General features: G+C 39.0%; 2 protein-coding genes across 5 annotated transcripts in view; both read left to right on the top strand.

The window, feature by feature from the left end:
• The window catches only part of rasa3 (RAS p21 protein activator 3), a 51,287-nt gene extending 38,178 nt beyond the window's left edge, over positions 1 to 13,109 (top strand). The window contains exons 10-24 of the mRNA XM_024294768.2: positions 116 to 272; positions 363 to 511; positions 613 to 727; positions 844 to 918; positions 1,004 to 1,127; positions 1,567 to 1,673; positions 2,185 to 2,262; positions 2,373 to 2,450; positions 2,583 to 2,656; positions 6,293 to 6,399; positions 7,798 to 7,880; positions 7,962 to 8,170; positions 8,255 to 8,358; positions 8,464 to 8,647; positions 10,054 to 13,109. Of these exons, the coding sequence (XP_024150536.1) occupies positions 116 to 272; positions 363 to 511; positions 613 to 727; positions 844 to 918; positions 1,004 to 1,127; positions 1,567 to 1,673; positions 2,185 to 2,262; positions 2,373 to 2,450; positions 2,583 to 2,656; positions 6,293 to 6,399; positions 7,798 to 7,880; positions 7,962 to 8,170; positions 8,255 to 8,358; positions 8,464 to 8,647; positions 10,054 to 10,129 (1,720 nt within the window). The 3' untranslated portion in view covers positions 10,130 to 13,109. The remainder of the gene's footprint in view (positions 1 to 115; positions 273 to 362; positions 512 to 612; positions 728 to 843; positions 919 to 1,003; positions 1,128 to 1,566; positions 1,674 to 2,184; positions 2,263 to 2,372; positions 2,451 to 2,582; positions 2,657 to 6,292; positions 6,400 to 7,797; positions 7,881 to 7,961; positions 8,171 to 8,254; positions 8,359 to 8,463; positions 8,648 to 10,053) is intronic.
• A 2,418-nt stretch (positions 13,110 to 15,527) lies between these two features.
• The window catches only part of pros1 (protein S), a 9,475-nt gene continuing 1,927 nt past the window's right edge, over positions 15,528 to 23,075 (top strand). The window contains exons 1-13 of one of the 4 annotated variants that reach the window (XM_024294770.2): positions 15,530 to 15,806; positions 16,171 to 16,328; positions 16,406 to 16,430; positions 16,504 to 16,587; positions 16,695 to 16,817; positions 16,897 to 17,022; positions 18,923 to 19,051; positions 20,005 to 20,245; positions 20,384 to 20,570; positions 20,749 to 20,913; positions 20,987 to 21,155; positions 22,291 to 22,430; positions 22,528 to 22,756. In XM_024294770.2, coding sequence (XP_024150538.1) covers positions 15,728 to 15,806; positions 16,171 to 16,328; positions 16,406 to 16,430; positions 16,504 to 16,587; positions 16,695 to 16,817; positions 16,897 to 17,022; positions 18,923 to 19,051; positions 20,005 to 20,245; positions 20,384 to 20,570; positions 20,749 to 20,913; positions 20,987 to 21,155; positions 22,291 to 22,430; positions 22,528 to 22,756 — 1,855 coding nt within the window. In that variant the 5' untranslated portion in view covers positions 15,530 to 15,727. Of the gene's footprint in view, positions 15,807 to 16,170; positions 16,329 to 16,405; positions 16,431 to 16,503; positions 16,588 to 16,694; positions 16,818 to 16,896; positions 17,023 to 18,922; positions 19,052 to 20,004; positions 20,246 to 20,383; positions 20,571 to 20,748; positions 20,914 to 20,986; positions 21,160 to 22,264; positions 22,431 to 22,527; positions 22,757 to 23,075 lie in introns of those variants that run through there. The other 3 variants (XM_036209834.1, XM_024294771.2, XM_024294772.2) reach the window with 3 other exon arrangements.

The following is a 23,075-nucleotide window of genomic DNA, read 5'->3' as shown; positions in this document are numbered from 1 at the left end:
CAAATATAATTGATTTATGAGAGGGTCAGTGCAGTTAAAAACAGTAAAATTAAAGAGATAATTAATTTTTTCATATGATCTAAATCCATCAATGTGCGACTCCGTTTTTGTTCAGGTACTTTCTGCAGCCCCGGGAGAATGGAGGGAAGTCAGTGAAGGTGGAGGACCTGGGCTCTCTGCGCCTGAACATCGTTTACACCGAGGACCACGTCTTTCCATCCGAACACTACAACCCCCTCAGAGATCTGCTGTTGGACTCTGCCAACGTGGAGGTTCGTAAAAAGAGTCTCTGCGCCGCTGGGATGTCCAAACCCCAGGCTCACTTTTTTTATTTTTTACTCCTTCTTCTCGTCCAAACTCAGCCCGTGTCTGCGTCCACCGCTCATATCCTGGGGGAGGTGTGCCGGGAAAAGCAGGAAGCTGCCATTCCGCTTGTACGTCTCTTTCTCCACTATGGCAAAGTAGTGCCTTTTATCAGCGCCATCGCACACGCTGAAGTCAACCGCACACAGTGAGTGACTAAGGGCTTCAATCAGAGATGTCTTTTATTTTTTTGTGAATTGTTGAAATTTTACAACATTAAAAACATTAAACACTTCCTTCTTATTGCAGGGATCCAAACACCATTTTCCGGGGAAATTCATTGACCTCCAAATGTATCGATGAAACCATGAAGCTGGCAGGAATGCACTATCTACAAGTCACACTTAAGCCGATCATAGATGAGGTACGGAAGCGTTTCCCTATCACTGCATGTCTCTGTTTTCTCCTGTTTGTGACCCTTGTCCCTGCCTGAGGGTTCAGCCGCACATTGATTTATCGTGCTTCAATACCTCATCATAGATCTGCACAGAACACAAACCCTGTGAAATCGATCCTGTCAAGCTCAAAGAGTCAGAGAACTTGGAGACGAACAGGGTAAGAAGCCGGATTGTGTCTCTGTTGTGTTCTCCTGTTGTTAGTCCGTGGCGTGTGATCCCTCCGATCTCCCTCCTCTCCTCAGGAGAACCTCCTCCAGTACGTAGACCGCATCTTCAATGTCATCACCACCTCTGGAGTCCGCTGTCCCACCGTCATGTGTGACATCTTCTTCTCCCTGAGAGAGTCCGCCGCCACTCGTTTCCAAGGTAACCCGCTTCCTGAAAAGCTCACCGCGGACAGCCGGTAATAAGTGAGAAGGAAATGAGAATGGAAGGACCAAGGACGCTCTCTTTTTATGCACTGCAGATTCACTAAAAGGCTTCTTGTCCTCTGCAGGCTCTGTCAAACAAAAAAATACATAAGCCTCCCACTCACTTCTTGAGGTCATCTGTAACAATAAAGGTCATGTCTTGTGCAGGGGTGCCTCCTGCTGGTCACAGGAAGAAATACTTGTCTCTTTTAAAGCCTCAGGAGGAGTTTTAAATCCCCATTACTTTATATTAGAAAAATGTTTCACTTCTGAGGTTTTTTAGATCGAATTAAATATTTTAAAACTGCATTGTGTCGGAAATTAACAACATATGATGAGAAAGTCTTCTAATGAATGAATTGCATGTGACCTTACTGTTTTTTTTTTACTTCTAGTTGACCAAGACGTGCGATACACAGCGGTCAGCAGTTTCATCTTCCTGCGCTTCTTCGCTCCAGCTATCCTCTCCCCTAACCTGTTCCATCTGCGCCCCCACCATCCGGTGAGTTTGATATTCAGCACTAGTTTTAGGAAAGTGTAACATATTTGACGTTGTGTCTTTTAGAGGGATTAGTTATTACGTAAATTCAAGCTACAAACAAACTTTTTTAAAGACCCACTATGATGAATATTGTGTTATTTTGTGTTTTTAACATTATCTTGTGAAGGGAAGGAGGGTGGGATTGCTCCAGACCAACGAATTTTTAATGAACTCCTGCCTCTCTGCGTTTTAGGAAACTACATTTTTTTTAATAAAATGTATGGTTTACTGAAGAATGGCAAAGCACAATACCTCTATATGTCAGCATTGTAAAACACCTCATATAATTTATCTTAAAGTGCAATAAAAAACTATGCCCCATTTGTTCAAATTACTGTACTATGATTTTATCTGTTTTCAAAGCCATAGAGGTAGAATAAAGGGATGAAAGATGCACGCTGCTCCAGAGTTTCAGGTTGCAGAGCTCTGCTTTAACCAGTATGATGGTTGATCTGCCTCCTTGTGTTTATAGGATCCCGCCACCTCCCGAACCCTCACCCTCATCTCAAAGACGATCCAGACTTTGGGAAGTCTCGCCAAATCTAAATCTGTGAGTGTTTTAGCTCAATGCGTTTCCTCCTCTCCAAACTAATCATTTGTTAATGTTATATTTATCCACAAAGTGCCAATATCCTTTGTTTTTCTGATTTTCTTTCCAAGGCCAACTTCAAAGAGTCTTACATGGCTTCGTTTTATGACTACTTCAATGAGCAGAAATATGCAGACGCTGTAAAGAATGTGAGTGTTTCCTCTAACCCAGATTCCTGCATGTGAGATGTGTCAACATTTTAAAAAATATACCTCATATATATCCTTATATACCGTCATCATCCATTTCTTTGGCTGACACTTTGATGGGAATCTCTCCAGTTCCTGGACCTGATCTCCACTTCTGGCAAATGGGATCAGAAAAGCATTGAAACCCCAATCATGCTCAAAGAGGGGTAAGGAACCAGCATCCTAATAATCTTACATTTGTAGAAAGAACTAAACAAAAATCAGGTCTTTTTTTTACTCTCTGTCCATTTATAACTTATTGAAATTATTTCAGCTTCTGTTTTGGCCAAAGACTTTATATTTAGCATAATTTATTTACCAAAATGATTGACTCAATGTACAACTCTGATACTTGAAGGCAGGTACAGTGGCCCCTCTACTCGTCTAAAAGCTGTCTGTTAACTAAGTCTGCATTCCATTTATGCACCTATTACTTTTTAAAATAGCTCCAAATACAAGTTTTAATTTGATTTACAGTCTTTTGACTACCAAAACTCTTCAATCGTTTATGCAATTTTCGCAATTCCAGTGGATTCTGAAGCGGAGAATAAGATGTGAAGCACTATACGTGAGAAATGTGTTGCATATTGGTGCAAAGCTGACATTAAAAGCTTTTTTTCTCCCGATCAGAATAAGCTGATTCATATTGATCACATCAATGGTCAAAGAGTTACAGAACGTCAAATAGTGTGTGTTATTTAGGTGATGCCGGTGATATATCTGGTGTTAAAGGGTTAAATGTTCTCCAAGGGTGTGGAATTACCAACAAGGGAGAAGTAAAGTCACTTTTTCTTTGCATCAGGAAAATACTTTCTCTCGCCTTGTTATTCTAAAAAAAGCTCAAAAAGTTGCTGAGATTTCAGAAAAAAAGCCCAATCTTAACTTTTATAGCTGTGGCGGTGACCCTTAGAAATACGGCTATTGTTGTGATGGTGTCACCATCAGGAGAAGCTTCCATAAGAAGCTAGCCTCACTCATCAACCTCCCCACCCTCTTTTGTTTCTGCTACCGGGCATAGGAGTGTAAAGGTCACTATAAAGAGGGTTGATGCTAAGGGGTCAAAAGGCACGAAGGGCAGGTAAGAGCTTCTCCATATAAAAGTATCCAAACCCCCTGTGATCACCCTCCCGTGTTTTTACTTTGACCACCCCATCCCCACCTTGGAAAGCCAAACGTCATCCACCACTGTAGACGCCGCTGCACTTTACTTTATATCTAGACTCCACACTCACCTTACCAAAAAAAGTGCTGCTACATTTTTGGATAATTAGTTCTGTCGATGTGTTACCGTCTTATGACTGTGTAAAGTAAAGTGTTAGCCTCAAGCCTGCTTACCTAGAGTTACTGTTGCTGATGGCCTGTTTTGTTCCTCACCTTGCAAGACACGCAAACGCAGGAGTTGCTTCCTCTATAAACATTTCTGAGCTCCGCCCATATTCTGTATACCTGTTATAGCTGTCAAATGTGAAACCAGAGCTATATGTGTGTTGGGGGGTGAAAAGACAAAAATATTCCTATGGGAGAACTTTGGTGTTTACCAATCAGGGGCCAAATGCATAAATCTTTAAACTTACATACTTTACTTTGGAAGGCACATGAATTAATTCTTTCTTATTCAAAAATTTCACACCTAAAGGTTTTAAAGGACAGATGATTTGTTTTGAATGAGGCCTTCTAAGTGATTAGTTGTGATCTATCTTACAAGAGTTTCTCAAAAAACAGTTTCGCCTTCAAGGACATAGTTTCTTCAGAGTGGCAAGAGTTCATTAGAAAATCTGCGTTGTGGGAGAGACCGTTGGCACAGAACAATCCCGCCCCCCTTCCTCTCTCCGTTGCTTAGGACTCTATGTTTACATCCCCTTCTGCTAGCTTACAGCCCCTCACACCCCTGACTTAACATTACTGGTGCAACCAAAAGGGTGCACAATATTGAAGCCATTCAAGGAGTGTGACTTGGAAAGAAAACCCTACCTGAGTATTATATGTCTTTCATTGTAATAAAATTGTAAAATTCATTTGATTAAATTACAACATTAAGCACTGCAACTGTATACAGTATTACCCCCTTGTTTGCGGGGGTTAAGGACTGGAGGAATTCGCGAATAGGCGAAATCCGCGAATACAGAGAACCCCCACCCCGCAGCCAAAGGATGTGTGTTACTGGTCCATACTCATCAAAAACACTTCTCATAATGCTTTGTAAAACATTTATTTAAGAACACTAGTGTATTGATCAACGTAAAGCGTTGATCAATACACCAGTAAACCACCACCACTAAATTGAAACTGGTATCAACGTAGCCTAAAGTTCGGTTCGGTACCCATCCCAAATAAAAACTAAGAAGTAAATGTCTTCTGACAACAAAAACCATGAGGCTGACTGAACTTTGAGCTGGTTCTTGCAAGATCTTGTTGTTTTGGTTGCGGTGTAGAGATGCTCAAAGAGGCTCAGTGTGCTGTGTGGTCCAGGGTTTAGATGGAAAACGATAGGAAGATGCTGAAAGATACTCATAAATAGTTAATTAAATATCGTATTGTCTGCAGTACTCCCAAGCGAAATATCGCGATACATCACTGAATTGATTTTTCCCTACACCCCTAATGTACATTGAAACCAATGCCATCCATGAAGAGGAAATTCAGTTTTTTACATACACAAATTTTCAGTCATTAGGGAAGCAGCAAAAAGGATCCTCTATGTTTCAGTTTTTGAGCAGAAGAAAACAAAGTTTGATCATTTGGAGAAAAAAAAGCGAAAAATTCAACACTTTTTTTTCTTTTCCGCTTTTTTTACACTTTATCACATCACACTGAAGCGACTCTAAAACTTGGCGTTCCTACTGTTTAAAAACTGTCCCTGTTGGCCAGGTTGCGCAGAGACAAAAAAATATGCCCTCCTTTATGCATCTGGCCGCCTGCCATTTGTGTTCATGCTATGACCCTGACTCTCTAAAACAAAGGGCATCCTGCTGTTTACTCTCCCTTTAAGGACCCTACCAGTGGTTTTACATGTTTACATGAGCTGTGTTTACATTGCAGTCCAGTCAAAAATGTTCAAATGCCCAACTTTCTTTATAATATTCAGGTATTATCCTTCTCGTTGGGCAATTATTATGTCTTTTGCATGTTTCTACATCTAATTATCTCTAGTCTAAAGCATGCTCAGATGATAAAAGGTATTTGATCAGTTAGATAAAAGAGAAGCAAGATAGCTAAAAAGTTGGGCCAAAGTTTACAAAAATAAAACTTAAAGATAAAGTTTTTTGCTTTTTATTGAGAAAAATGATCATCAAACAGAAAGGAATTTTCAAAAAAGCTGCATCAACAGGTTTGTTTATATATATATAAAAAAAAAATCCATAGCGATGCTTTCTTTAGGAATCCTGTATTTTTTTTTATTCATTAAACCTCACATTTGTTAAAAAGGTTACTTGAATGAGAAAAAAAATGTAAACACAAATGGAAAATCACTGGTATGTTTGAGCTTTTTCCTCACCTCATTTATTTTGTTCTCATAAACTGATGAGTCTATGAGTGCTGTACTGTCACCTACAGTTACAGCAGTGGATGCTGTATGCCAGCATGTGTATGAACTGATAAACTAAAGACATTCACAACATAGTACTCCTTTAAAGGATATTTTTATGTTCTAGTTATGTAGTGCTTCTCTATACTCTATACTCTGCACTCTGCACTCTTTGAGAACTGCAGAAAGGCACAAAGGAGCAAGTTCAGACCCACATTTACTTAGTGTTTATGGAAACAAGTTCTCTGAGTTTGTGTGTTTTACCATTTCCTCGTAGGTTTATGATCAAGCGAGCTCAAGGAAGAAAACGGTTCGGAATGAAAAACTTCAAGAAGAGATGGTTCCGCCTCACCAATCACGAGTTCACCTATCACAAAACCAAAGGTGAGGCTTGCAGCTTTAATGGTGGTGATGTTACATCATCTACTTATGTGCTACAAGATAACAAAATGGCTGCACGGTGGCGCAAGTGGTTAGCGCTCTCGCCTCACAGCGAGAAGGCCCCGGTTCGAATCCCGGCTGGGACCTTTCTGTGTGGAGTTTGCATGTTCTCCCCGTGCATGCGTGGGTTTTCACCGGGGACTCCGGCTTCCTCCCACCGTCCAAAAACATGCTTCATAGGTTAATTGGTGACTCTAAATTGCCCCTAGGTGTGAATGTGAGGGTGACTGAGTGTGTGCTTGAGGCCCTGAGACAGACTGGCGACCTGTCCAGGGTGAACCCCGCCTTCGCCCTTCAGTAGCCGGGATAGGCTCCGGCACCCCCGCGACCCCGAACGGGATGAAGCGGTCAAGAAAATGGATGGATGGATGGAAGATAACAAAATGTATTTATGAGATGAGGAAGAATCTTTAATATTTAAAAAGTCTCAGATAATATTGCATTTTTTCTTCTGTTGCACAGGAATAATAAATTTGAAAAAATATACATAAAAAACTGTGAACCTTATTGCGCTTTAAATTTCAGTGCACCTGCACTTGAACTATTCTTGCAGTCAAAAAAGTTTGATCAAGTGCATGATCTCACATTTTCTCATCCGCTTACAAGATGCATGAAACAGCTAGAAAACATCATAAAGAGCCTTTTTGTCAATTTAATTTACAAAAACAAAAGTGCAAAGACATTTCAAATCACAATGTTTAAGTTCAGCCTAAAAGATTGACTGAAGTTTTATGGGAAAGAAAATAGCTTTCTTTCTTTCTTTGTATCTATTGAATTACCTACATGAAAAAAAATCATATTAGAAAATAAATTAGAATAAATCTGAATGAACTTAACTCTCTGCCTCAACAAATTTATCATTCACATGAAGGCCCCTCCATAAAAAAAATTGAATATTTTAAAATGAACTCAAATAATACCAAGAATCACTTAAATTCCAGTAAGAACCAAAACTATAAGGAATATATTATAGATCTAAATCTTCCATTTTGTTTCTATAAGTGTGAAACGATATATTATAATATTTTTTGGCTCCCTCTGCTCAGGTTACTATTTTGTGATCATTTTTATACTTTATTTTCCTTTTTTTGTCAAGCAATGTTTCGTAATATTCAATTTAGTTCAATATTTTGTAATATTCTAATTATTCAATTAAAAAAGAAAAAAGAAAAAAAATGTCTTCCTGATTGTTGTCTCTAATTTTTATTTATTTATTTATTTTTTAATAATTCAACCACACCATTATATATTCATGCTGTTAATGTTTCTCAATCTTATCATGATTTTACAGAATCCTCCAGTTTTCTTCTGTTCCTTACTTGTTTTACCTGTTACATCCAGGTGAGGGAGCTCTCTGCAGCATTCCTATAGAAAACATCCTGGCTGTGGAGCGGCTGGAGGAGGAGTCTTTCAAAATGAAAAATGTAAGTATCTTCTGGGGCAGACTATCTTCCAAAAGCGTCCACACTTCCCTCTGACGTGTCGTTTTCTTCTCCGTCCTCCAGATGTTCCAGGTCATCCAGCCAGAGCGAGCTCTCTACATCCAGGCCAACAACTGCGTGGAAGCGCGCGACTGGATCGACATCCTGACCAAAGTGAGCCAATGCAACCGCAAACGTCTGAGCACTTACCATCCCTCAGCCTACCTCAACGGCCACTGGCTCTGCTGCAAGCACTCAGCAGACACGGCTCCTGGGTGTACGCCGTGCACTGGGTACAAGGAAATCTTTCAAATCCACTTTGTCTTCTTTGTTTCCACTTTTCTAATCTTTATCCGTCCATATGCGTCTGTTTCTAGGGGTCTCCCTGCAAATATCCAGCTAGACGTAGATGGAGACAGAGAGACGGAGAGAATTTATTCCCTCTTTAGCACATATATGACCAAGCTGATCAAGATGCAAGGTAAGACGGAGACAACACTTTGTGTTTTCTAGAGGCACCTGAACTCATACTAAAGCTTTTGCTTTTTGTTCCATCCTCCTCGTCGCTGCCTGATGTCCGCTGCAGAGGCCTGTGGCAGCAAGTCTGTATATGACGGGCCCGAACAGGAGGAATACTCCAGCTTTGTCATAGACGACCCTCAGGAGACCTATAAGACCCTGAAGCAGATCATTTCAGCCGTACAGACCTTGGAGCAACAGCACACCAAGTACAAACGGGACAAGTTCAAGAAGACAAAGATAGGCAGCCAGTAGGTTTCTTTTTGTAGAACATTCAATATGTTAAAAATCCACTGTGATCATCTTATGATCTATTGTAAAAGCCTTCCCAGAGGCCGTTATTAGTCCAAATCTAAAAACCCATGTCATAGTTTCTGCAGAGCGGCAGTAGTTCTTTAGAAATTCAACTGAGTTGTGGGCAGGAGTGTTGATGTGGAGTAAACCCGCCCCCTTTCCCCTTTGTGTAGCAGGGAGCTTGTAGTTTGCCCAGCAAATTTTCTGAGTCACAAATATGCTGTTTTCCAAATCAATTTTTTTGGTCTGCTCCTGATTCACAATGATTTGGATTAAAAAAAATAATTTTAAGCTTAATTTTCTTCATATATGTCCTCAGAAAAATGCCACAAGTACATCTTAAAAACGCCTAAAACACTATTTTCATTGGAGTCGGAATTTAATAGGGGTGTGTATTGGCAAGAGCGATACGATACATATCGTGATACACATGTCGCGATATGATACATATCTCAAAATCCCAAGACTTTACCAGAACAACTTTTCTTTTTTTTATTTAAGAGTATGACTTAGAAAAAACTAAGTCATACTAATTAAAACGTTTCTCATAACAAGGGCTGCCACAAATGATTATTTTAATAGTCGACAAATCATCAATTATTTTTTCCGATTAGTCAACTAATCTGGTCGTGCACAAAGTGGATGTAAAACACACATATTAACCATCATTAGCTTTAAACTAATTAAAAATAAAGACAATTAAGATGATATTTTATTAAACTTTTGATGAATCATGCACCCTCCGTCCTTCATTCGTTTCTGGTATTAAAACAAGATCAAATGAGGTCGGCATCTGAAACATGGAACTATTTTTCACAAAAGATAAAGTTCTGGTCTCACTGACTCAAATCTAAAGCAAGTGCATTTTTTTGGCGATGAATGCTCATAACTTTGTTCAACTTTACTACATTCTGACTCTATATAAAATTAAGGAATGACTAATCGACTATTAAATTAGTCGTCGACTATTTTCATTGTCGATTAGTCAACTAATTGTGGCATCCCTGCTCATAACAACAAAAACCACGAGGCTGACTGAACCAGTAAGACTGAACATTGAAGACAAGCTGGTTCTTGGGAGATCTTGTTGTTCTGGTGCTGTGTAGAGCTGCTCAAACGTGTGCTGTCCTGCCAACTAGCGATTGAGGGTTTAAGTGGAAAATAAAAGTAAGACGTTGAAGAATGCTCACAAATAATTAAATAAATATAATCTTGTCAGCATGTCGCCAAATGAAATATGGCAATACATTATTTTTTCTCTTGTTTTTAAGTGTAAAAATTCTCCTTTTCCTCCAGCAGGTGGTCAACTTGTACTGTTTTCTGCTTCAATCTGGTCTTTAATCTTGTTTCTTCTTTTTTTCAGGGAACATCCTATTGGAGACAAGAGTTTTCAGTGCTACATTCACCAGCAGTCTGAGAACTCCACCTACTCTATTTAACACTGGCTGAATTTTTTTCTATTTTTGCTCCAAATTTATGCCAGAGCCAGCATACTTTTCCAAACTGTGGGGAAGTGCACCTGAACAGAGCCCCGTTTCTAGTGTTGAGTTTGAAATCTTTCCCTTTTTTCTAAAGAAAATGAGATTGTGTCCATGCCAAATAACTCTAAAAAGGCTGATGTTGGGGGTGGCGGTGAGTGGACCCCCTCCGATTCGCCGAATCACTCAGCTTCAGCTGCCTAATTCAAAGGGCGGCACCACGGTGGATGGAGTTTTCCACACAAAGTCTCAAACATCATCAGATCCTGGAGAAACATCTCCAGATGAGGACATGGAAGACCAGATTTGAGGAAGGGAAGGATAAAGAAACAGCACATGCTCATCTGTGATGTGATGAGAGAACAAATATTTTCACTGGACAGTTCGGACAGTGACCAACATGCACTTTAAATGCCTCTGGATTCATGAAAGAACAAGCTTTGATGCAGACTTTCAAAATTCTTTCTTTTTTTTTGCCTGGTTAAGTTTTTTAATATTGTTGTTGAAGTGATCCGTTATATTTGTTACATAACTGACCAAACTTCAGAGAAAAGGAAGGAACCATTTTTTCCCACTCTTCAGGTTTCTTTTTATGCTTTGCTCTGAGCCGAGTGACCAAGCAACACAAGAAAGGGATCACTGGGACAAAACTAAAAGAAAACGCGATGTGAATATAGCATCTTTCCCTATGCACAGTCTTTTAAAGCCTTGTTATCATTGGCCTTGTTTTATTGTCTTTAAGGGAAGGGGAGGCTCTTTTCTTGGCCTGTTTGAATGTTTGGATGGGTTTTTGGATGTCTAGTTGAGGTCTCAGTTAAAACAAGCTTCTGGGAATAGAAGGAGGAAGGAAGCCCTAAAAACAAAAGTTGCATTTTTACCAAACAGACACCCAGGCTGGGGTAGAAATCCTCAATCTTGTGTACCAAAATTAACCCCATGACGTCTAAATTTATATAAAAAATGTTTTTGCTTTCAAGTAGATGCTAAATTAAGGTAATTTTGAAGCTGAAGTGGTTTGTTGCATATTTGCCTCAATAGGAAAAAGAAAATTCTATTACTGAGAAAAGAAACAGCCCTAAGCAGCATGCAATTCATAGCTGTAAAAAACAAAAATTTTAGGTTTTATTTTGCTCTTTGGACAAGAGAAAAGTTCTTCCAGCAAGAAAGATTTTAAGAGTTAAACAGAAGAAATCCATGGAGGAGTTTCCAAAACTTCACTTTCAGACTGTTTTTTTTAGCACTCAATTCCTGTTAATCATGTTCCCTAAAGTCTTAACTTTACTGACACCCATCCAAACATTCTCAGTGCACGCTCCGTCCGGTTTGTGGTTACGGACAGAAAATTATATTGAAAAGGATACAGGGTACACCACACAGACCACACAGACAAAGGAAGCACCAGTTAGCTCAACGTGACTGCAGCAAAAAACAGAAAAAAAGAGATTTGTGCAGTTTCAGTGAGTCTGCAGTGAAAGGGCCCAGCAGGGACTTGAACCAGGAACCTTTCACCATTTATCATTTACTATCGCATTGATTTTATGGTTTTGCATACTCTGTGATACGCTGTTATTTTTAAAAAGAAGCTAAAACATTCCTCCCGCTTCCTCTCCCCTATGCTTCAGCTCTGCAGCTCCTCCTGACTAAACTAAAGTTTCATCCTCTGGAGGATGAGCGGAGAGAAATGATTTGCCTTGTTTTCATACATTTTCCAAAGGTATTATTGCTGAGAAACACTGACAGCTGGAGCAGAATGTTCCTCTGACGTTACATCACCGAGACATCAGGCCAAACCTCCCTCACATACAGCTAAGGCTCCTGTTACAGAGGCAAAAATAAAACATTCTAATTTGTGATTAACATTTTTGCAAAACTTTGAAAAGTCTGCATTCTTAGGAAAAGCTGCAGACTGGAATTTCACTTTTTCAGCTTCGATTGAAGTTACAAAATGCTAATTGATTGCATTGCACCGCTCCATCCGACTATAGCACCCACTTTTGCCAAACCATTGATGTGCATGTGAGGTATAGATGTACTTAGCGTGCCAGTGGACTCTTCTTCAAGCCACATGTGAATTTTGTGTTCTCTAAAAGTGAGTGAAAATTTGGATTCCCTAAAAATAGGATCCCAACCAGTGCCAGTCTTCACTTTTTTTAAGGATTTATTTAAAGAAAAACAAACAAAAAGTAATCAGTTGGAATTTTTATACATATATGTCTAACCTTACTGTTTCAAAAACAGTTTTTCTGTGTTAAGATAGTTGAACAATTCAGGCGAATTTCAGTTTTTTTTCTATATTTGTCACTTATATCTTGAGATGAATGGCTGAAGAGTGTTTGTTGTGTTTGAAAGTGTGATTGAGATTGAGCCAACCCAAGAGTTACAGGTTCTTACCTGTCACTTTGTTAATACCACCACTGCCTAATGTTGCTCCTTTGTGATCTGATTCCACACACCCCTTCCAAACCTAATGTCCAATCACCACAATGATAAAACAAAAGTGTTGTTCATTTTATCTCCTAAAGTGTGTTCAGTGTGTTTTTATCCCTAACTAATGCTCCTCAGGTGTGTGAAACTCATATTTATTGTCACTTTCTGGTAAAAAAAAACAAAAAAAAAACTTCCAAAATATCTTTTAACATTTGAGTTTTTGCCATGAAAGCAGTTCCAGTAAATGCTCCTCCTTTTGCTTTCTTTTCTCGACACCCAAAAATACGGGAAAGAGTTATGCAATAAAGATGATATGCAATAATATCCCAGTTTAAACATTTCACTTCTGCAGACTTTGTTTCAGTCAAGCCAGTCATATAAAGGGAGAACAGTGTATTTTGTACAAATATTTTAAAAGTATTAAAATAAGTGTGTTAAACGTGTATATAAAAACAGCTGAATGAAAGGTGAAAGAGTGATGTTTTTTTTTCCCTGATAAACTAAATGAAACTGACATAACTCGTGTGTGGTCTGTTTTTTTAAGCTCATGTTGAAAAATAATAATCTTGCAGTCAAACTTGATTAAAAGGCTTACTTAAAAAGGCCTTGAAATATATTTTTTAGAATACTTAGCAAAGATTTATAAACTTTAAAACTATATTAAAATTTTAAACTAAATTATTTTGCCCTATAGGTGTCAATAATAAAAAAGGACCCAATAAAATTTGGCACTTTTATAGAAAATTGCTTTGATTGGGGCTCATTTGTACTTCTGTCCATCAGTTTGGTCTCTGTCTCTTCAATGAGTTATGGCACATAAATTCTTCCTTCCTGTTAGTTTTTTTATTTTTATCTTTTTTTCTTTTTTCGCAGTGTTTACTTTTTTGACCATCTGCCAATTTTTAAATCAGACTTCACTTTTTTAAGTCTTCTGAAGGGAAACTTGTTTAGCTTGAGCAATCTAAATTTGATGATTGGTTAAATATTATTACAGTTGTATTAGTCAGATCTAGGTCCCTTCAGGGCCTCATTTGTGCATTTGCTCTCTAAAACAAGATCTTCAAGATTTCTAAAGATGTTAAGGTGAATTTCCTGTTTCTTGTTTTTACTAATTAATAGCAGTTACTGTATTTGTTCTTTGCTGATTTTAATAATTATTACAGCATAAAGAAATGAATAATAATTATAGTAGTAGATTAAATGAGAATATGTCCAGTGCAAAAGAAAAAAAACATTTCATCTATCAATTTGTTGCAGTGGTACTACTCAAGATTACATAAAAAAAATACAAAAAAAAGCTTTGTTTGAGATTAACACAATACACAGACTTCTATTTGCGGACAGGTATTTGGAAGTTTTACAAGATGTTTACTTTTTTTATTTTATAGATTTTTTTTTTTTTTTCTTACTGTTATTTTGTGACCTCGCAGACTGTCAGAATATTTATTCTTCATGAGATTTTTGTTTGTGGAACATTTTTAAGACAGTACAAACATTTTGAAGATTATAGAAAGTTCTAGAAATTATATTTTTCAGTGTAAATAGCAGTAGTTGGTTCAAGGTTTTTGTTCTGAATTTCCACAGTCAATTTGAAAAAAGTTACATTAACCCTTTCCTACATGGAGGTCACTACAGTGTACAGCTTTGATAATAAATATAAGATATAAACTTTAAGATACCAACCACGAGAAGATGCTCAGGTCAGAAACAACACTTCATAGATTTGACGGGAAGCTTATTTATGACTTTATGACTGTTACTTTTGTTACACCATTCAAAGACATTTATTTTAACCATTAGATAAATCAACCTATAGAGATAGAAAAGCCACCACCACGACATGAAATCAAATTTCAAGTTATTTACAGTTATACATAAAAATGAGCAATTGAGGTTTGGGGAACATACAAATATATCTATAAATGAAAATATATAATTCATTCATTCATCTTCTCAGCCGCTTGACCCTTTTGGGGTCACGGGAGTGTTGGAGTCTAACCTGGGTACCAATGGATGAAGGCAGGGTACACCCTGGACAGTCGCCAGTCTTTCACGGGGTCTCAATCACACACCCATACACACACCGAAGGAGAATTTAGAGTAACCAATTCATGAATGAAGCATGTTTTTTGGACTGTAGGAGGAAGCCAGAGTCCCAGAGACGGTGGAGAACATGCAAACTCCACACAGAAAGGTCCCAGTTGGTGGTTCTGTTTCTGATCCCACAGCCGGGACTTGAACCGGGGCCCTTGCTAACCACTACAGCCCTAAATATTTAACGTTTCTTTTTTTTTTTTGGGAAGAAATAGTAGTTATAAATATATATAACATTTTTTCTATAGAGCACGTGTCAAAGTCAAGGCCCGGGGGCCGGATCCGGCCCTCCGAGTAATTATATCCAGCCCATCAGATCATTTTATTTTATTGTTATTAATAGCCTGATGTTATCTTGAGCTTATTTCTAACTTGTATATTTTGACAAAGTACATTTTTATGGAGGGTAAAATATTGAAAGTTATTTGAGGTTTAAATTGATTTATTCTGGAATAATATTTACTGTTTTTAGATCATAATAATAATAAAAAGTTTTATTTTTTAAGTTTTAAAGTATGTTCAATAAATGTTTATCCTGTTCGCCCACAACTTAAGCTGTATTCTGAATTTTGGCCCATTCCTTCAGTTTGTTAAATGATAAATTTAGAAAGTGGAGTCAGTGATAGAAAGTTGACATTTGTGGCAAACATGAAAATAACATGTTACTTCTAAATGTGATATCAACTCTACTGATTTTTGTCACACCTAAATGTCTTTAAGACAGAATGCCTAATTTCTGCAGCAGTTCAAACTTTAACAAACGCAGTAAATGCCTGTAGATTTCCCATGGGCCTCCTGTGCTGTATTGTGTTTGATAAACCCATTTTCTGCATGAGTTCAGCCTCGCTGAGTAAACAAAGGCCAGAAGAGAGTGTCAGCAGCGCTCCCTAGCTGCCTCCAAACCCGCTTCTTCCCCTTCTCTACCAGTGAAAACAAAGTCGGAGTTTAAAAAAAGAGAAAAGTCTGTTTTTGTTTTTCCTGCTTCGGACCTAAACTGAGCGACTCTTCTAGCAGTTATAAACTGAGGACGAGCCAGAGATGCCGCGACCGCGTTGGGCTCTGGGTAAAGCTTCGGCTTTTATCGTGCTGCTTGTGACATTCGTCGATGCTCACCGATGTAAGTACTTTAAAAGTTCACGAAAAGTACTGTCACAATTCAATAAAATGATTAAGAGTAGCTGTCAATGCATTAAAGAGCTTGTCAGCTCACAGAGTGTTTTTTGGAGGGGGTTCTGGCCGCTTTGTTACACCGTGAATCAAAACAATTACAACAAACCCGGGGTTCATTTCTGGGAAATAACGGTTTCGCAACGAGCTCTGTTCAGGCCAATTCATCTGAGAGCAATTAGGCTGGTGCCATGAAAGCTCTACCAGCAAGAAGAGACTCTCATCCTGCATCGCATTTCAAACACACCATTCTAAATTATTACTGTTTTCTAAAAAAGAATTGCACAATATTTATATCTGCATGTGCATCCCAGTCCTCAACCAGAACACAGCCTCCCAGTTCCTGAGGAGACACAGGAGAGCCAACTCTGTGTTTGAGGAGACCAAGGCAGGAAACCTGGAGAGGGAGTGCATCGAGGAGGTGTGCAACAAGGAGGAGGCCAGGGAGATCTTTGAGAACCAGCCTGAGACGGTGAGAAGCTGGTTTACAAAGACTTTCAAGCTGAATGGATGCTCCAGAGGACTGACAGTCTACTGTGTTTCTTTTAGGAATACTTCTACCCCAAATATGTTGGTATGTTGGCAAGTACCTAGTTGGATGATGTGTATTCTCCATAGCATCCTCAAAACTGGACCTTATCTTCTAGGATGTCTGGGTTCCCACCGAGTTGGCATCAGTAATGGGAACTCAGGTTCAAGCATCCCATCAAACCTTCGCACTTGTGTCAATGGTGAGAGGCAGAATCTGAGCCAAAAGGATGCTGATTTGCTGAAGCATCTCTGTGTACCATTTCCTCCTTAATATCGCAAGTGTGTTAAACTTCCTGCTTCTAACCAGAAATTAGTAACCAGTGCACCCCGTTTCCATGCTACAAGGAGGGTTCAGAGGGCTGTGTGGACGGCCAGGCGTCCTTCACGTGTGTGTGTAAGCCTGGCTGGAAGGGGGAGCACTGTGAAAGTGGTGAGTTTTCTTAATTCTTTTTTTATTCTGTATGAAATCCTGGCAGGAGTATCTGAACCCCTTTGCGTCGACTTTGCAGACATCGACGAATGTTCCGACCCAGATTTCCCTGCGGGATGCAAACACAAATGCAACAACATTCCTGGAAGTTTCTACTGCCTGTGTGACGAAGGTTACTTCCTGAATGATAAAACCAACTGCGTGGGTAAGATGGTATAGAGCATGTGTCAAAGTCAAGGCTCGGGGACCAGATCCGGCCCTCTGGATAATTATATTTGGCCGTCCAGATCATTTTATTTTATTGTTATTAGTGGCCCGATGTTATCTTAAACTTATTTCTAAATTGTATAATTCTGACAAAATATTGAAAGTTATTTAAGGTTTAAGTTGATTTATCCTGGAATAAAATGCCTGCCTTTTTATTATTACTATGTTAAAAAGTTTTCAAAATTGACATTCTGATAGCTTTTTGGACTATGTTGACATTTACTAAGATTTTTTGGCTATTTTGGAGTTAGGGTAATATTTACATGCTAGCTGTTTTGGCTAGTTTTTCTATTTTTTTTAGGCTATTTTGAAGTTTAGCTATTTTTCTGCTACATGCTAGCTGTTTTGGCTATCCTAAGTTTTTTAGGCTAATTTGGCATTAAACTAATATTTTTGCTGAATATCAGTTTCAGCATTTTCAGCTATCAGGTTCAGCGATTTAAGCTATTAGCTTCAGTGATGTCAGCTATCACCTTCAGTGTTTTCAGCTATCACCTTCATCGTTTTCAGCTATTAGCTTCAGTGATGTCAGCTATCACCTTCAGTGTTTTCAGCTATCACCTTCATCGTTTTCAGCTATTAGCTTCAGTGATTTCAGCTATCACCTTCAGCATTTCCAGCTATCAGCTTCAGTGATTTCAGCTATCACCTTCATCGTTTTCAGCTATTAGCTTCAGTGATTTCAGCTATCACCTTCAGCATTTCCAGCTATCACCTTCAGCGTTTTCAGCTATTAGCTTCAGTGATTTCAGCTATCACCTTCAGTGTTTTCAGCTATCACCTTCATCGTTTTCAGCTACTAGCTTCAGTGATTTCAGCTATCACCTTCAGCATTTCCAGCTATCAGCTTCAGTGATTTCAGCTCTCACCTTCAGTGTTTTCAGCTATTAGCTTCAGTGATTTCAGCTATCAGCTTTAGCTTTTTTAGCTATCAATTTCAGCATCTTCAGCTATCAGCACCAGCATGCCAAATTCTGCTTAAAGCATTCACACTAGCAGTACCGCAGGTAGTGCTATATATCTACCGGTAGTTCATAATTATGTTAAAGAGTTACAGTTTTAAAAATGTTTTTTTTAGAGTATTCAAATAAATGTTTTTCCTGTTCGGCCTGCAACCTAAGGTATGTTTTGGATTTTGGCCCTCTGCGATTGAGTCTGAAACGCCTGGTATAGAGTGTGATCAATTCAGTCACCCATTGAAGGCTCAGATAAATTAACTTGCTATTTGGCCTCTCTTTGTGTCAGTATGTGTGTTTCAAGGACATGTAACAGATATTTAAGTCCTAATGATCCAGTTTTGCTCCACAGCTGAGAAAACAATCTGATCGCTGCACGCTCCAAAACACAGCCTCAGTTCCCTCAGCTGCTGACCCCCAGGAAACCTACAATTTTGTTGATCTGACCTGAGATTACTCGTGTAGCAACAGATAGTAGACAATTTGGTCTTTTTTTTTAAATCCCTGCAAATGGATTTCTACCATTTGTAGCTATTTTGTTTTTTGAATGCGTCTCTACGTTCTTTGTGTGTACTGCTTTGTGTGGGCAGATCTTTGTTTGTCTTTTAGAGTTCAGTACAAAGTCTTCAAAAACATACACTGTTAGTTTGATGAAGCTGCTAATCATTATTTCAGGGTTTGAGTCAGCACAGGTTTTTGGTTATTTGACATTTAAATGAAGCTACAAGTTCATTTACCTGTATTTTGTGTTTGAAATGTCATTGTTGTCCTAGTTTGAATCTGTCCTGAGTCTGTGGGTCTTCGTGACCTGTTTACCTATGTCTGCTGTGCATTTTTACAACAAAAACTCTGTGTGTACATACATTTTCCCTTGTGTTTCAGATATCAATGAATGCCTGCTGTATCCTAGTATCTGTGAAGAGCCGGCCAAATGTGTCAACACGCCTGGCATGTACGAGTGTCAGTGTCCGAAGGGGTTTAAATACAACTTCACCACAAAGTCCTGTGATGGTGAGGCTCTCCCAAATCACCGAAACACACCTGAGGATGCATCCAAACAATCAAGGAAACGACTTCTGCATCCTTGAAACCCTTCAGACCCAATAAAAACTCTCTACATGTCAATATAAGTTCTGCTTGCTAGTGTAAACAGACAAATCTAAATATTGTTTAGTAGTATCTTTATTTCCAAATGTAATTATATAATTTTAATACAAGTGAAATGTAATTGTGAATAACTGGACCACATGCGGTGCATGTAAAGCTACATACTCACAAGGCATTTGACGCACGTTCAAAGGTGATCAAAACGCTGGTTCTTGAATGTGGTGTTTATACTGTCAAACGGGGAGAAGCTTCTTCTTTTTCTTTTTATACTTTTTACTAGCAGATGTCTGCCACCTCCGGTTGGAAGAGGCTCGGTGCAAAATTTTGATGCAGCGCAAATCTCACAAATCTTGCTTCAAGCGTCCCTAGTCCTTTCTTTCACAGCTCTGTTATAATACATGAAATACTTGGTGTCAACATTTTGTCCAGGTACAAATCCCAATTATTACAATATCTCTATTATCATTTCTCGATCAGTGGTCCTTCCGTAATTTAAAAGGATACCATCCATATATCAGTACCAAATTCATGTCCCTCAAAGTTTGACCTGGTGTAACTTATAACGTACACTTTGTATGTAGACCCTAAAAATGGCCGTAAAAACTTGCGCACTTTGGAGTTTTCAATGCATAAACACGTATTTATGGTCGTCTATGCATGTTTACAAAGACTTTTCATTGGAAACAGCCGCTTGAACGTACATTGCTGAGGGTGGTGTGAATGAAGCTTTATAGCTGGATGGGAAGTACAGTATGTGAAACCAAGTCACCCGCCTGATGGAAAACCTGATTAAACCTGATACTTTTTTATATATTTTAATTGATCAAACATATTTTCTTGACTTTCGACTGTTGCAGATGTGAATGAGTGTGAGCACGTCGTGTGTGACGGGACCTGTGTGAACACAGTGGGCAGCTACACGTGCATCTGCAACGGTCGAGCAGGTTTGCGCCTGGCGGCGGATGAACGATACTGCGAGACGATTCCCATCTGCGTGGACCTGAACGACTACAAACACCCTGAAATGCTTTACCTGGGGGAGCTGTTTGCGGGTCTTCCCGTCATCTTCCTTCGCTTTCGCCTCCCTGAAAACACAAAGTAGGATTGCACTGTAGTTCTCTACTTCACTGTGTGCATAGTGACTGGTGATTGTTTTTTCTTTTTTTGGATTCTACATGAGAACACAAAATCACGTCTGAAGCTAATTTCACCTTCCGGTCTGCTCTCCCCTGACAGGTTTGCAGCTGAGTTTGACTTCCGAACGTTCGACCCAGAGGGAGTTATTCTGTATGCAGAGTCTTCCAGTGATTCATGGTTCATGTTAGGGCTAAGAGATGGACGCATTGAAGTCCAATTCAAAAACCAGCATAGTTTCAAGGTTACCAGTGGAGGCAAATTCATAGACGATGGGGAGTGGCATGTGGTAAGAACATTTGTCAGTCCAGGTGTTGTTTGATGACTGCATCTTCAGCTCCTTTTCATCTTCAACACTAATCAACAAACAGAACTGATGCACCATCCAGTTCTTTGAGGCTTAACTGTATTTCGTTTGCAGCAAACTGTGTTAAGAGTAACAATGTGGTTGTCATCTTAACACATAGATCTCTGTTGATGAACTGGAGAACAGCATCAGTGTGAAGATCAGCAATGAAGCTGTGATGAGTATCAACAGTCCAGAGAGTCTCTTTACTTCAGTCAATGGGAAGCTGGAGACCAAAGTCTACATCGCCGGTCTGCCAAACCGTACTGACAATGTCATCAAGCCGGTAAGATGATAGACTCAAAATGAATAAAGAAACAAAGAACCGGAAAGGCCAACTACTGCACACTCTATGTCAGATCAACCCTCGACTAGATGGCTGCATCCGTGGCTGGAACCTCATGAACCAGGGGCCATCTGGGGTCAAAGAGGTCATCCAGGAGAAGCAGAGTAAACACTGTTTTGTGCATGTGGAACGAGGATCTTTCTTCTCTGGAGAAGGACTTGCCCATTTTGACATAGACTACAGTGAGTAAGTTAAGTCATAACTTGTTAAATTCATTTAGGAAAATGGAAAGGCTCCATACTAAATTTTATAGTTAGACTGGATTACATGTAGGTTTGAAGTTGATGTCTTAGTTTGGGACAAAGACCAGCCCATTCCAGGTTCTGTCTGTTGTTGTAAACCTACAGTTCTAGTCAAAATTGGAATACATGTCTTTTTAGGACCACGTCCATTTACTGGATATGAGAACTGGCCCGAGGGAGTGTGAAGTCATCCACAGAAAATAGCTGACTTCTGCCTCCAGCAAAATTAGGTCAATTCAGTTTAACTCTTTCGCAGTACAGATGTTATGTTGGAACAAGAAAATGTTAGTCAGCAGTGATTGGTCCAAGTCGGTTTGAGAACATTTTTATAACAAACCCTCTAGCCAATCAGGTGTGAGTTTGTTGAAAGTCAACACCCCTACCACTTGAATTAGGGCTCGGGAGACTGTCAAGCAAACATTTGAAATGTTCAACGTGAGACCACATACTTTTATTGAGGTTTCTGATTGGCCGGTTTATAACTTGAATAATTTGCACTACAGAAAAAAAACAGATTAAAAAAATAGGATTAGCAATAACATGTTTAAAAAAGGTGGCAAGACAAGAATGGTAATTCTGACTAATGTAATGACTGAGTAACAGCTGTTTATTTCTCAATTGAAATGGAGCACAGTCAATGACCACATTCCATTCTTCCTCATCAAATTGTTGCATTACATTTAATTTAGATGTTTTCCAATCATGGAAGATGAACCTCAAGCTTCTTCTAGATTCTTAACGGCATTGAAATCTCGGCTCTGACACTCATTCTCCGACACTGAATTTAGCTTTGTTTTGTTTTTGGACTTCTTCCTCGTGTATTTTGGGACATTAGCATCCAGGAAGATCAAATATGAACTTACAGCTAGACTTAGAACAGAGGCATTTTTAAGCATTCCTGAAAATATCACCATAAATCCAGAAAGACAAAGTCTATTCATTATTTTTGGAGTCATACAGCAACTTTTGTTAAAATGTGCTATTTTTTTCTAGTCCAGGTGAGTGTGGATGGAAGTTACTAATCTTTATTTTCTTCTTGACAAATGTAGTGTATTTGTGTTTTCTCGTGTGCAAGCAGGTAAATCTGGAAAGTGGAATGTGAATATAGAGATGCGTATACGCCCATCTAAAAGTACAGGAGTCCTTTTTGCTCTTGTCTACAACAACACAGTCCCCCTGTCGGTTGCAGTGGTAGAAAAAGGAGATGGAGATGTGGTGGGTTCATTGACATTTTTATTTTTTCAAACATTCTTGTCTCCCTTGTTTTTTTTTCAAACCTAATAAAACTTTTTTTTTAATCTCCTACTTAAAGAATTTACAAGTGTTTTTGGATGGTGTTTCTGTGGCAACACTGGACACATTGATGCTGTGCTACCCTGAACGGCTTGGGATCCAGCTCAATGTGACTCCCTCGGAAATCCAAATCTCAGCCAGTTCTTCCACTGTAAGCTACATGAAGTCAGATGTCCTCAAGGAGAAACTGGAAGTCCTCAACACCACTATGCAGAATCCCGTCAGCACATACATTGGAGGGATACCAGGTTAGAGCAAACAGAATTTGAAACATTTCTTTGTCTGGATAAACATACATAATGTTTGTGCATACTTTATGGTGGTTATGTTGCCTTACAGCATGAAGCTGATTGAAATCTGCCATGTTTTTTTGTTTGGGAATGTTTACATGTGTGGGTTTGGATCAAACAGTCTGGCTTCCTCTCTAAAAAAAACATGTTTTATAGATTGATTGATGACTAAAAAATGTTTCAGGCCGCACTCTAAGAGGAGCTCAGGTGTGCTTGGAGCTCATGGAACACACCATTGTGTGGTAGCTGGAAGTATTTGTAGGGATAATTTAAAGTT

This window comes from Oryzias melastigma, linkage group LG3, assembly GCF_002922805.2.
Source record: "Oryzias melastigma strain HK-1 linkage group LG3, ASM292280v2, whole genome shotgun sequence".
Taxonomy (NCBI): Eukaryota; Metazoa; Chordata; class Actinopteri; order Beloniformes; family Adrianichthyidae; genus Oryzias; species Oryzias melastigma.
This window is presented reverse-complemented; position numbering and strand designations above follow the sequence as displayed.